The 13,342-nt window shown below is 41.1% G+C and overlaps 2 protein-coding genes across 7 annotated transcripts in view; both read left to right on the forward strand.

The window, feature by feature from the left end:
* syn2b (synapsin IIb) overlaps positions 1-6,985 on the forward strand; it is a 65,796-nt gene extending 58,811 nt beyond the window's left edge. For all 3 annotated transcript variants that reach the window (XM_028405602.1, XM_028405600.1, XM_028405601.1), the window contains 4 exons: positions 788-964; positions 1,110-1,176; positions 4,149-5,070; positions 5,325-6,985. In XM_028405602.1, the coding sequence (XP_028261403.1) occupies positions 788-964; positions 1,110-1,176; positions 4,149-5,070; positions 5,325-5,478 (1,320 nt within the window). In that variant the 3' untranslated portion in view covers positions 5,479-6,985. The remainder of the gene's footprint in view (positions 1-787; positions 965-1,109; positions 1,177-4,148; positions 5,071-5,324) is intronic.
* A 3,513-nt stretch (positions 6,986-10,498) lies between these two features.
* pparg (peroxisome proliferator-activated receptor gamma) overlaps positions 10,499-13,342 on the forward strand; it is a 29,263-nt gene continuing 26,419 nt past the window's right edge. For 2 of the 4 annotated variants that reach the window (XM_028404967.1, XM_028404969.1), the window contains exons 1-2: positions 10,499-10,525; positions 10,928-11,185. Coding sequence is in view for 2 of the 4 variants with exons in the window: in XM_028404964.1 (XP_028260765.1) it covers positions 11,622-11,670 (49 nt within the window). In the remaining 2 variants the exon portion in view is untranslated. Of the gene's footprint in view, positions 10,526-10,927; positions 11,186-11,523; positions 11,671-13,342 lie in introns of those variants that run through there. The other 2 variants (XM_028404964.1, XM_028404966.1) reach the window with 2 other exon arrangements.

Consider the following 13,342-nt stretch of genomic DNA (forward strand, 5'->3'; position numbering starts at 1 on the left):
ATACAGTGGGTCAGCATAAGACCTTAGGAATAAAAACATATCCAGTTGGACATATTGGAAGGAACGTAGAGGGATCTGAAAAGAAGATAGGATCAGAATCTGGAGGTTCAATCTCAGGCGAGGAAGAAGACAGGAACTCTGAGTGAAGGGAAGTTGGTGTACTGTTTGACTGGATGGCTCAGGAAGGCTCATGAAGTTGGCAAACATGGCATCAGAATAATGAAACCTGGACAAACCTTCTGAACTAAACCAATGATTTATACCCTTAAGTACGGCCACCCTATAAAGAGAGGCACTGGGACATGATTTGTGACAGACAGGCAGAAGGTCGAGCAGAGAGCTGCCCCAGAGTGTCAAAGGAATAAAACTAGATAGCAGTCAGCTTTGAAAGTAAGAAACTGGAGATCATCAGGGAGGCTCATGATCTGAAGCATAGACTAATTTGGCCACTGGACTGAACTGTCAAGTGATTTCCAGGATTTCCACCAGCTCAGGGATCAGCCAGGCACAAGCCAACACGTTCTAGAGAGGGCTGCTTCTCTCTGGCAGTCAGCACAGAGCCACTTAGATCCACTCAACCTCTCCACTATGGAAGAATCTGATTGTTATCAAGGTTCTTGTGCAGCTGAAACTAAACAAACAAATGAGGTGAGGTGAGGAAACAAAGACGACAGCAAAAAGCAAAGAAGATTTTAGCTTAATTGGAGGAATCTCCAATTTGATGCAGAAAACTCACCTGAGAAATGTTTTTATGTAAGTGCTGATATCTTTGCACCTGGTTTTCTAGGTTGTGGGTTCATCTATGCAGCTGATCGGTGATCACCAGGCCGAGGACCGCATGCTCATTTCAGAGGTGGTGCTGACTAAGATGAACCAAGCGCTGGCTGCTAGGTCATCCAGTGTTTCCCGCTCGCCTGCTCGCTCCCCTCAAAGCCAAAAGCCAACCACCGTGCAGCCGCAACAGGTGAAAGCTCTGTGAACGCACAGTCAAACTGAGGCTGTGTGCTTATTATGGGCCCCATCGAATAAATAAAACAGATTCATTGCTTGCAGGGAGATCATTTTTTGCTGTTCTTCAGATTTACTTAAATGCTATGCTTTCCTTCCAGAGTGCTGCCCCTAAGGAAGGAATGTCAGATCCAAACAGGACCACAGGCCAGCGTCCTCAGCCTCAAGGTGGTGTGAACACTGTTATCCATTACAAAAGTGATACTGCCACTGCAGGATCAAAGCATGTCTAGAAAACACTCTCACTCTCTGACATCCAGTTCTGAATGAAAAAAATTAACTAGCAGACAAAATTAACACATTCAACACAAGTGCTGCCATTGGATGAAAAAACACATTAGTTATCTAGAAGAATTAAAGTAATGATTATAGGGCAGTTTTCAGTGCTTTGGGTTCTGTAGAACTGGGACTGTGTTGATGCAGCTTAAACAGAAACATGCTGTGATATATTACAACCAAGATGCTTGTGCAGTCTGTTCAAACAAATGAACAGGCTGTTTAACAAATGCTTGAAGAACATTGACATTTTTGGAAATGCACCACTCACTCAGTTAGATGATCACAGTGTTCATGTCTGTGTAATAAACATGTACCTTCCACCAGGAGCTGGGTACCATTAGCTTAGCACAATGTCCGCCTAAAGTGAATAAAATCCTCCAACAAATATGTCTAAAACTTCCGGTATAATCCATACAAAAGCTTAAAGTGCTGCTCAGAGCCAATCATGTATCATTGATATCATGCGGGGCTGAATTGACTTTGTTAGATCTGTGTCTATGCCACAATGTGCCTCTCGGACCAAAGTTTAGCTCCATGTTGGCCCTTTGCTCATGTGTTGTTTTCTTAGCATGCAACACTTTTTCTTTTTTGTCAAACCAGATGATCTTAAGGGTCACTTTTAACTCTTGTCTTTAGTTTGTTTATGTTCATTTAGCACATGCTATGATCACATTTCAGTTTGTTTTAAGCAAACCCGACCTGCCCAGTGTGGACACAGCCTTAAAGGGAGCTTGTTGGCAGATTTTGTTACCTTTTGACATAGCCATGCAATCTCTTCCCAGACATTGTGCTAAGCTAATTGCCTACTGCCTGTAGTTTAGTCTACAGGTATAAAAGTGGTAATAATCTTAACTCTTGAAAATGAATAGGTGCATTTTCCAGAATGTCAGAGTTCTAATTTAAGACTAAGAGCAGTTTGTGTTTTGTCTGCACACTTATCTCTGTTCTTTGGAGGTTACAGTGTCCCATTGTCACTGTCTTAAACTTACACACTGGTATCACAGCTGCAGTGGCATCAGTTGCTCACATTAGTCTGGGTCGAGGAACAGAAAAAGGCCTCTCCTGTCTGTTTAAGCTATGATTTCATCGATCTTTAAGATTCAGATGTACAGTACAGTGCACTTAACCAGCGTGTTGCAGCTATTATGTGTCGTGTGTGGTTGTGTTTGTGCTCAGGGCAGACGTTTAAAAAACTAAATGTGCCTACTTGAAGCAGCATAGTAAATGAACAAAGCCATTGTTAACGGAGTTGTCAGTGGGTGTGTTTGTTTGCTTGTTTGAGTTCTCATTTTGCACGCCTGTCTCCTGCGTGGTGCTTTTTGTGTCTTATGGTAATTGTCAGAGATGTGCCGCAAGTATTAAGATGTGCAGCTTCAGCCTCACTTATCTGAATATTGCATTCATATCATTGCCTTTCAACACTAAAAGATGATGTGATGGTGGCAGATACAATATATTTCATCAGTAAATATTTAGATGCTTTCTGAGAAATACATTATTATACCTGTCTGTGCAGCTTTTGATCGGTGCGCTAGTTTCTGTTTGAGTCCATTTTTTTATGGCGACATCTTAATGTTTTGTGAATAACTACTTGGTGTTTGTCTTTGGGTGTAAACAACCCTTCATTGTTCTGTGTTAGACAAACTGGCTTCATACGGTACACAATACGCATTTGTCTTGGCAGTTAAAAACTGATTAATTAAAAGTTTTAAAGATGAACATAATTTCCTTTCTTTGCATGATCATTCCTTATTTGCCTGGATACAGACCACTGAATTACTCTTAACATAATAGAGACATTAAAACTTTCCTAATTAACAAGATTAATGAGATTTTATTCAGTTCAAACACATGTCAGAGTGTTTACTAGTTTGCTGATTTGCATGCTATTAAATTATAATCATGAAACAGATCTTTGAGCAAACTAAAATGATGTCTAATTCAGGGTTTGTATCCAAGCAAATCTTTATTGTGTCATCTTTTACAAATTTACGTTATGTACAAATGGTATTTTCTTTGGTTTTTATGCGACGTGAGTCCCAAGCAACCATTGGGATGCTTAATGACAGTCTCTGATAAAAACGTAAGACTCATGGCCATCCAGCTGCCTGACATCAGCGACTCTCTGAGAACATCTGGGATGAATTTTCATGACAATGACACTAAAATGGATTTAAACACAAATGAATATATAGTGTATTATCAGTCTTAAGAGACTGATTTCATATACATTTTTAATGGATAACACATTATTCCTGCATCCAGTTTAAATAACAATCAGCCATTGGAAACTCATCCCTGTCCCCTCATTCAGCATGTGCTATCATTTGACTCCTCTGTGCTGCATGTCAGGTTGCTTTGCTGCTTCTCTCTTCACTCCTATCTGAATTTTTGTTGTTTGCTGTCCTTGATCTTCATCTTTTTACTTCTACTGCCTGGTTTCATCAACAAACATATTATTGTTTTGCATAACAAGCAACTAACACTTGGCATGACAGAGGCCAGTCATCAAACAACTTCTCTTAACTGCATATCTGCTGCCACCTGCTGGTCATCACAGTTCAGACATCCAGAGCCTGCTTTGCCCCTGGTCTGTTGTTGTTAGATGAGCTGAACAGGATATTTCTGAATGTGAGAGGTCATTATGTGAATGGGCATGTAGCTCAATATCAGTGTCATGTTCTGCTTTAGTGTTTCAGATGCCTGGTTTTCTAACTGCTGAACTAAAACAACACCAGCCAGATTTTCAAATAACAATGCTTTTTATGACTTCCTTTCTTAATTTTACATTTTGCTTTTTTTTGCATTTTTGTGTGTTATAAACCTTCAAAGCTATATGTAAATCTGTCTCAATCTTTTAGGTGCACCAGTCAAAGCACAGAGTGTGGACAAGTCATCAGAATCAGCCAAGAGAGCATCTGAACCAGAACCAAAGCCCAGCCAGGCCCAGAAACCTGGTCCAGGTTCAGGTCAGAGACCCGCACAGGCTCAGAAACCAAGCCCAGTCCAGAAGGCAGCCTCAGTCACAAAGCCTCCAGTGCAGAGGCCTCCACCAATGACAAGAGCTCCATCTGTCACAAAGTCAGCCCCAGATTCTGCTTCCAGCTCAGTGCCAGCCAAAGCGTCACCGTCCTCCCCAGCTAAAGCTGCAGCAGCTCCAGGCTCTCCTCCAACCAAAGCAGCAGCTGCAGCAGCACCGGGATCTGCCCCAGCCAAAGCAGCAGCTGCAGGATCGGCCCCAACCAGAGCAGCAGCAGGATCTGCCCCAGCCAAAGCAGCAGCAGCAGCAGCAGCAGCAGCCTCGCCTCCACCTTCTCCCACAGTTCCAGCCTCTGCTCCTACCACAGAGCAGCCCAAGCCCCAGGCTCAAGGTTCTCCGTCCCCAGCACCCGGCAAGCCAAAAGATCTGCCCCCCAAACCCACACCACCTGCAAAGCCCATACCTCCTGTGCGCAGAAATTCCAAGCCACAGATCCAACCAAAGCCACAGACCCCACCTCTTCCAAAGGCTTCACCCAAACCCCAGCCTGCTTCCCAGGCCCCAGCTCAGGCTTCAGATGCCGTCACAGCCCCCACCCCACCAGCACAGGTTGAGTCCCCAGCCAAAGCCAGCCAGTCTCCACCTAATGTCCAGTCTCCTGCTAAGCCTCAGCCTCAGCCCAAGCCAGCCTCTCCATCCCAAAACCCAGAGCCTGTCACAGCTGAAGCAGCCGGAGCACCCACTGAGGCCCAGCAGGCCCCGGTGGACGAACAGACCCAGCAAAAGACCCATCCTCTGCTGAAGTAAGAGTCATATTATCAACATGCACTGTTGATAATGCAAAGACATGCATTTCAATGGGCCATAATTTCTATTAGATTAAAAAAAATACAGTTATTCTGCAGTAGGAGATCATTATATTTACACATTATGTGTGGCCCTCTTATGAATTTCCCTGTTTGTCTTTGCTCCTCATTTCCCCCCCATCACTAACTCTTTCCTCTTCTATCCCATAATCCTTCCCCTTTGTTCTTCTTCCTATTCTTTCCCTTCCCAGTAAGTCCCAGTCCCTGACCAATGCCTTCAACGCCTTCAGCGACTCCTCTTTCTTCCGCGGGGTCTCGAGCTCCGGAGGTGATGGCCAAGAGGAGGCGAAGGCTGAGACCATTCGCAACCTTCGAAAGTCCTTCGCCAGCCTTTTCTCTGACTAGACACAAATGCACCCATATATTCAGCCCCTCCCACCACACCCTGTTGTTTGATGCTGGCCCTCTGTTTACTAATGGCCAGTGGTGACTTGATTGCCATTAATGTGAACCAGAGATTAAAGTTTATGTGTTTACTGTACTGTATTCCCTCTTCAGCTTCCCTTTGTCAGTAACAGTGAGGGCTGATGGGTAGAATGTCATGTGAAGGAAGGTGGTTTGAAGGAGTTACGTCATTGAATAAGAACATAGTAGAATAGAATAAAAAAAATCTTTATTTTTCCCAGAGGAAATTTAAGCAACACATGGTACAGAAAGAATGTACATACAGTATATAAATATAAACATATAAAACTATAAAGGGATATAAGCCAATAACAGAAAAAGAAAATCTAGCAGCACTTTTCAATTAGCTTTTGTCAGTGACATAACTCTTTCATTCAGTGGCTTGGATTTATACAAATTTTACAAATATAACATTTGATGGTTCCCTCTCCCCACACAGTGTATCAGTGTTGTAAGTGAGAGTTTGTTCCTGTGCAAATCCAGCCGTTGTGTCTCTGGTCCTTCATTTGCTGCCCCGTCCCACCAATCAACACAACCGACCCCTTTTTTTGTCACTGACATGTGAGGGGAAAAAACGTGTGTGTGTGTTCATCTGTGTTCTGCATGGCTCCTCCAAGTGGCTCAGTGTGTGTGTGTGTGTGTGTGTGTGTGTGTGTGTGTGTGTGACTTCTGGAGCAGACAGAAGCTCTATAAGTGTTGAGTTTTTGCCCTCTGTTGCCTCTCTCTCTCTCTCTCTCTCTCTCTCTCTCTCTCTTTCTAGATGTTGTAGCCTTATTGTGAACATGTTTTCAATTCACAGCACAGTTTGTTAGCTGTGCAGACCTGAGTCAGTTACCGCCTGAAATGTGTTCATTTACTTTTCTCATCGATGACTGAGTAAATCAATCCTGCAAAGTGATTGAATGCGTTCCAGGTGGAAACTCGTGTCTGTAGCTGTGAGCGTTGATTTCTTGTTTCATCTCTGTGTAGATCTATCAAGCAGTAATGTAATTTGTTAATTATTCTCATGAAAAGACATTGAGACAGTAGTGCAATAACACCTCAACATGACATGTTGAGCGCTGTCACTCTACTATAAATATGAATATTTACCATACATACAGGATATGTGTATCTGTTATTCCCTACATTCCCTTTAAGGTTCCTTTCAGTGGCGGGAGTCCGGATCGCTCTGGGTGTCAGATTTACACTCTCCCATGTTAAGGTGTCGGGTTTGCCATTTGAAATTAACGCAACCTGAAATGAGCCCATCATTTGAAAATTTGCTGCATTTAAGTACATATAGTATGTGTAAAAAAAAAAAACCTGCAAACCTGACTGTCAACCTGTCTGCTTATCCAATTCCAGTTTGTTGCAAGTAAATTATGAAACATATTGTATTTGTATGTACGTATGTGTCATCTCTCAGGAGTTTATTTTTTGTAATATATTGATTGATTTATTTATTTTTGAGGCTCCATATTTATGGTACAGTATATAATGTTTGTTTTGTATCGTGTTTTTATTTGTAATGCAATATTGCTTTGCATGATCTGGTGACTGGAAATGTTATTTTTTTCTGTACAGATAAAAAGTTAATAAAGATGTGGTTCCATCATTCCACAGATTGACTGAGTGAGATCCATGCTACAGGCTGAGTCCTTTGGTTTGAGAGAAACAAAAAAAGTGTTTAAATTGACTGAAAAAAGACTGCCTGAATGCAATTCATTTTCAAATTTCCACAGTCGTAGATATTGTGGTGGCCCTGAATTTTTCACCTGGAATTTGCTTTCCTGTAAAACATGAACTGAATCCTTTCTGGTTTGACAACATCAAACAGGTTTAGGCTGGATGTGTCTCAGGTGGTAGAGTGGTTGTCCACCACTCATCAGGTTGGCAGTTCAATATAAATACATATACAGCTTAAACAGTATTAATGTTATTCTTTGTTGAGCCAACTGGAAATTCCCTTAATGTGTGTGTGCCTGTAGAGAGTTGACAACATGAAGTCAATGATAGTTCTGTTTTATCAGCAGGGCAAGTGGCCAATGAATTAGACCTTGAACCAGCTTCCTTCAGCTGGAAAACAGTATGTGCTCCTACAGAGACGTGCATAACAACTCAAGCACAGTAATTGCTTATATCTTATTACTGTCATTAATACTACAGAGCTTCACAATCTAACTGCATAAAAACTGCTGTTCACAACTGTATCTAAATGTTGGGATAAGGAAATAATTCATCACTTTAAAAGAGGTGCCTGTCAACCATGGATGGGATGAACAACCTCTGCTGCACCAGCAGATGGCGACATGTCCCAATAACTGTGTTGTAGTGTTTGCCATTATTGAAAAGCATTTTAAAGAATCAGAAAAAATGGAACACAAAAAAACAGCACTGCTGGAGATGATGGACAAGGTCCTAAAGTGATGACAATAGTGATAAGGATTGTTGTTCTTAAAGTCAGCTCACTTCTCACTTTGTCATTCACCGCCATCCTCCTGCTTATCAACACCCTGAAGACAGCAGACCTTCATGCACATGTCAATCATGTCCAACCAATATTGTCATTAAATGTGTTTTTTTTCATTACGGATGTGTGTCCTCTGTTTTCTGGTTTAAAAGTGTGTCTGTGTGTCTACCATCATCCAACACTGCTACACCACTTTAACCAAAAACCCACCTTTGTGATTAGCGGTTGGATAAACTGCATTATCTCTCTTTTCCCCAGGTCTCTAGTGGTTGTGGAGGGTTGACGTAAACTGCGCGCCAGGAAGCAGAAAGTCATCTAGTGGTATGCCATGATGGTACAGGCTGCAGCTAGCTTGTTAACATGCCCACAATGACATGCAAAGTGAAGACAGAGGAAACACACCCTGCTCCTGGTCCATGGGACGATGAGGCAGAGGAGATCTGTGGGAACGTCTCATTAAAAGCTGCTCATAGGGACATGGACGTGGGCGGCTAACGCACCAAAGCGGGTCGACACAAGCCAAACACTGTTTGTCTTGGTGCTCATCCCGACGTTACTGGAGCCCTGCTGAGTGCAGAGGAAGACGGATGGAGGCCAAAGATTAAGTATCATAATGTAAAGATTCGTTGGTAGTGAGACAACGCTGATGCAGCCTCACCGTGTATCAGTGCACACCGCAGTGTGCATTCCTCTACAGCCTGATAAATGACATGTCTTTTATAATAATTACAGTGTCATGACTGTGTAGGAGACACCCTGTAAAGACACACAAGCACACTGATGATGAACATTGTCAGATACCAGAGCTACGGTCCACAGGGACCTGAATGTATAAACAATGGGAAAATATTGCTTCATTTTGTTTGTGACAGCAAAACTCTCAAGGGCGTCATTTTATTTTTTTTAGCTCAGCATGCAGAAAGTCTGCGTAGGGAGGACATTATACATGTGAGAAAGAGTAAAGGGAATGTGTGTGTGTAGGTCTGTAAATAAGAAAAGCGTTGAAGCTGTCTTAATTCACAGTACTCAGTTGTGAACATAATTAGAGTACTCACACTTTGCTGCTTTTAGAACAGACCTGATAAAAGATTTCTGTACGCTGTGCAGCAGAGTTTAAACCATAGATTAAAAAGTACGCACCAAAATGAACAGTAAAATGGAAAGTCCTTTCACCTTCATAAATTTCCATCGACAGATCACAGACAGGTCACAGTCTGGTCAAATGACAAAAAAAACAGGAACATTTATTTCTTCACAAACTCAGCTTCTTGGCTGTAGAAACATTTTTTTCCTTTCACTGGAGGAGTGCTGTGCCGCTGCGGTGAGTCTCTGTATTGCCGGAAGTTTGAAACCAAATCTAACCAGAATCTGTCAGCTTGTCATTGAAACACTGAACCATCACATTTGATGTCACCTTCCAGTCTGAACATCCTTTTTAGCAAACTTTTAACATTATCTAAAAAGGTATGTGAGTGGGCTGAATGTGTACAATGCTAATTCACTGCTTTTATAAAAAGACGCCATCAAACGTTCGACGCCTACAGATAACAAGATGCAAGATAAGAAGAAAAAACAAAGAACCACGACTTCTTTCAGCCGAGCAGAGTAAAAGAAATAACCTGTCGATTCTGTTGTGTCTAGTGTAGAGATAAATATAGAGTGAGGTTTGTGTTGGGGTTAGTTAAAGGTCCTCAGAACAACTACAAAGCCATAAGAGATGCAGCAGGCATCTATTTTTACCCCTGATAGTAACCAGTTTCAGTAGTTTTATTGTCCTGATAAAGTTTCAAGAAAGAATCAGTAGGCTACAGTTGAGTATGATTTAAACTAAACTGATGAACCTGTAAAGTATATCTCGTGCCAGAGCGACCCTGTATGTTTATAGACTGAGATTTTTACACAGGGCTCCTGGTTTCCTGTAGAAAAATAAATAAATGCTATCAACAAACTGAACCACGGCCACCATGACCACCACTCTAGTCTCACTCAGCTACTAAAAGCGGTTCGACAGTGCATTTCTGTATTGTAGGACTCATCTCTGCAGCATTCTATTACTGTCTTTCAGCTGGTTCATTAGTCATGTAAAGACCCCTTTACAGTCATCATAAGGGCACTAATGACTATTAGGGGAGCAGTCCCACCATCAGCCAGCCAAATAAACAAGCAGTTACTGTCAAATCATTTCACCATAACATTTGATTTACACTCTTACACTCCACCTTGACACTAGTCAGTTGTGCGTATCAGTGGGGCTTTTGTTGTGATTAACCAGAAATATAACACATAATGATTTTCTCTATTTGGAAGACTTTATTTTGTACTTTGAATATACATAGTTGACAAAATGTACTTAAGTTAGCATTACATTACATTGATAAGTGCATCTAAACGAATTGTTAAGCCGGACTATTTTTTCAAGAGGAGCAATACTTCATACAGACAGGCTGGCTGACTGGCAACATGTCCGGCCGGAATACACTCAAATCAGGCGCGTAGCTAGCTAACATAGAAAACACAGTTTGATATTTGATGGAGGTCAGTGGATTTTTATCACTTTTTAACAAAACCAACTAGCTGACTTATTATATTTATAGTCTGTAGTCTAAGGTAAACAAACGAGACGCTGGTTTACCTATACTTTCACGAAAAGACAGTGTGTACGAACTTTTTTTTAGAGAGCTAGCTTAATTAGCTGATTGTTAGCTACTAGGTATGCTTTTATAATCAACAAAACAGTAAATGTTGCGCCGAGAAAATAACTTCAAATTAAACGCATAATTTACAATTATTAATAATAAACAATGTAGCAAATAAAGAAAAACCTTAAGAAATTGATGTTTACATTACCCGTGTCATGCTGTGAAAACCCTGTCCAAGTTTAAATGAAGTAAATCAGAGCTCTAAACGGTAATTTGATGCCTCTGCGTGTGTTCTCAGGATCCCTGGCGGTTGTGTGTAGAGGAGGGAGGAGAGAGAGGCAGGCAGGCGGACACGGACCACAGCTTCTGCAGCATGAACACAAACCTCCACAGCAAGCGGACCTGACCACTGTGGGCTGCGCTTCTGTGCTCTCGGTACGGACGCCGTGGTCTTTTAGGCGAGACGAGAAAAGTTACACAACCGTAAAAGACCATCCAGCTGCATAAAGCGCAAGTGTTGACTCAGACCGTCTCCTCTCTTCAACACACTGATCAGGTCAGTCACCCTACGCTCGTTTGACAGTTCGCTGCTCTGTGAGTGCTGTGGCTGCTGTTGGTTGATCACTGTAAACTTCATTAGGGTGAACACAAAGTTGGTCCCTAAGTTAATTGTTCGGCTCGTTTTTGAGTAAATATGCATTTATCTTAGCAAATTTCCCAAATTAGGTTTAGTGAGGAATTAACACTGCAGACAACATAGTCTTGTCTCTAACACACTACATATGGAGTGAGATGGTAATGTGTAATGTCCTGATAGGGTGGACAGTTTTGAAGTGTGACAGGCAGCCAGTGGTGCACAGACTGGGGGTGGTTGATGGTGAAAGGGGGTAGGCGGGGGTGCGGTCATAGGATTAACAACTGGCACACAGTCAGGTGTTGGTCCACACTGTGTCTGCGGGCCACAGTGTGTTGTGAGGTTGTGTGAGTTTGACATGCAAACACCAGGCAGAGATTTTAACCATCCAAGTCACGGCTTTTCAGGTAAGTGCAGGTGATAATTATCTTTCTCGCTCCGTCTCTGTTTATTATGCTGAGCCATTTTTTATGGGTTACTAAATTGAGAGTGAGTTATTATGTGTGCTATGTATTCCTTATTTGTGAGTTCACGCATAAGTCATATGAGCAAAGTAAGGATATTGCACAACATTCAGGCAGTTTTTGAACTGACCGGAAAATCATGGTTGTGACTCAGCAATTATAGGACACAAGCCCAGGGTCAGACACTGATTTGCCTCTAAGGCTTTTGTGTGGTTCTGTCATATATGATGTGAAGTGTTACAAGATATTTTAACGTCACTGCCCGTATAGCCGTTCACAATTTTCACCAACGTCTTTCTCTATTTGTCAACAATGTGAGTGAAGTGATAAAGGTGTGAAAACATGCAATATCTCTAAAGGTTATATTCTAATCCAATTATTATATTTCAAGTTAACTTAAAATTCACTCTAATTTTTACTCATTTAGAACAGTTTAAACTGTTTTTGCTCTCTGTGTTTCCATCTTTAAAGGTACAGACTTTATAAACAGAAGACTAACAATAATTTATTGCTTGTATTTGGTGTATGAATTCACCACTAATACAACTATATTGTCACTAATTTCCAGTAATTTAATATAGGGATATACTTTTGGTTGAGATATATGATACTTACTTGTTCTATTTTAGCCAGAGGTTATGGGGTTCCAGCTGGAAATCTAGCAATATATCATCACGCTATTTTAAATCAATGTGCACAGTTCCCTGTGATAGATTACCTGTTTCTAGGAAATTTAAGTCTCAGCAATTTTATTTTGATCGTATATTGACATCACTAAAACGCCCTCACAGCCTGGAAGATAGGAAACAAATCTCCAACAGATAGTAGCTGTCAATTGTATGAAGTTTTTGGTCATAAAAATAATAATTAAGGTCAATAAAGGTTACATTTTTTCTATAGGTATACCTATAACGAGTAAGCAGCATTGCCCATCAAACTTATGCTATTAATGGTTAGACATTATTAGACTTATATCATAGGTTTTAAGTTCACCAAAGGTTAAATGTCACCACTGATGTAATGCAGCTATTTTTAATTACAACAACCTATGATCAATTTGATGTTGAGAAATAGGAGAAGTTACAAAAGTTTCGCTTATTAACAATGCCCTTCTAGAATAATGTCACAATCTTTTTTATAGCGTCAAATATTTCAGGTTAATGTATTATATTAAAGGGAAACTTATATTAATTTAAATGTTGTTTGATCCACAAAGGCTGCCTAAAGTCTGACTCTCTGCGTTGATACATCTTCCATCAGTGAAACATTGCTTATCAAGTTATATAATTCCTAACAAGAGGTGTGTGTATACTCTTTGTGAATGACTAAGGCAGATTAGACCTTGCTCAATTGCCATAAATGGAAGGAGTGTCTCGAGATACAGTGCCATGCTATGTTTTTGTATGTTGTCCATTACACGTGCTGAAAGCTATGTTTGCGGACATCATACCTTCAAACAAAACCTTGTTTGAGATAAAGTTCAGCTCTTTAAAGATGCCTCCAAAACAGGATTCACTCATCTTTTGCAATTTCTAGTTGATTTCCAATCCCTGAAACAAGAGCTGCTAGTTTTTTAAAGAGTGGTCTTAAAATGTTACCTATAAAACCACTGCAA

The sequence above is a fragment of the Parambassis ranga genome, chromosome 5 (genome assembly GCF_900634625.1).
Source record: "Parambassis ranga chromosome 5, fParRan2.1, whole genome shotgun sequence".
Lineage (NCBI taxonomy): Eukaryota > Metazoa > Chordata > Actinopteri > Ambassidae > Parambassis > Parambassis ranga.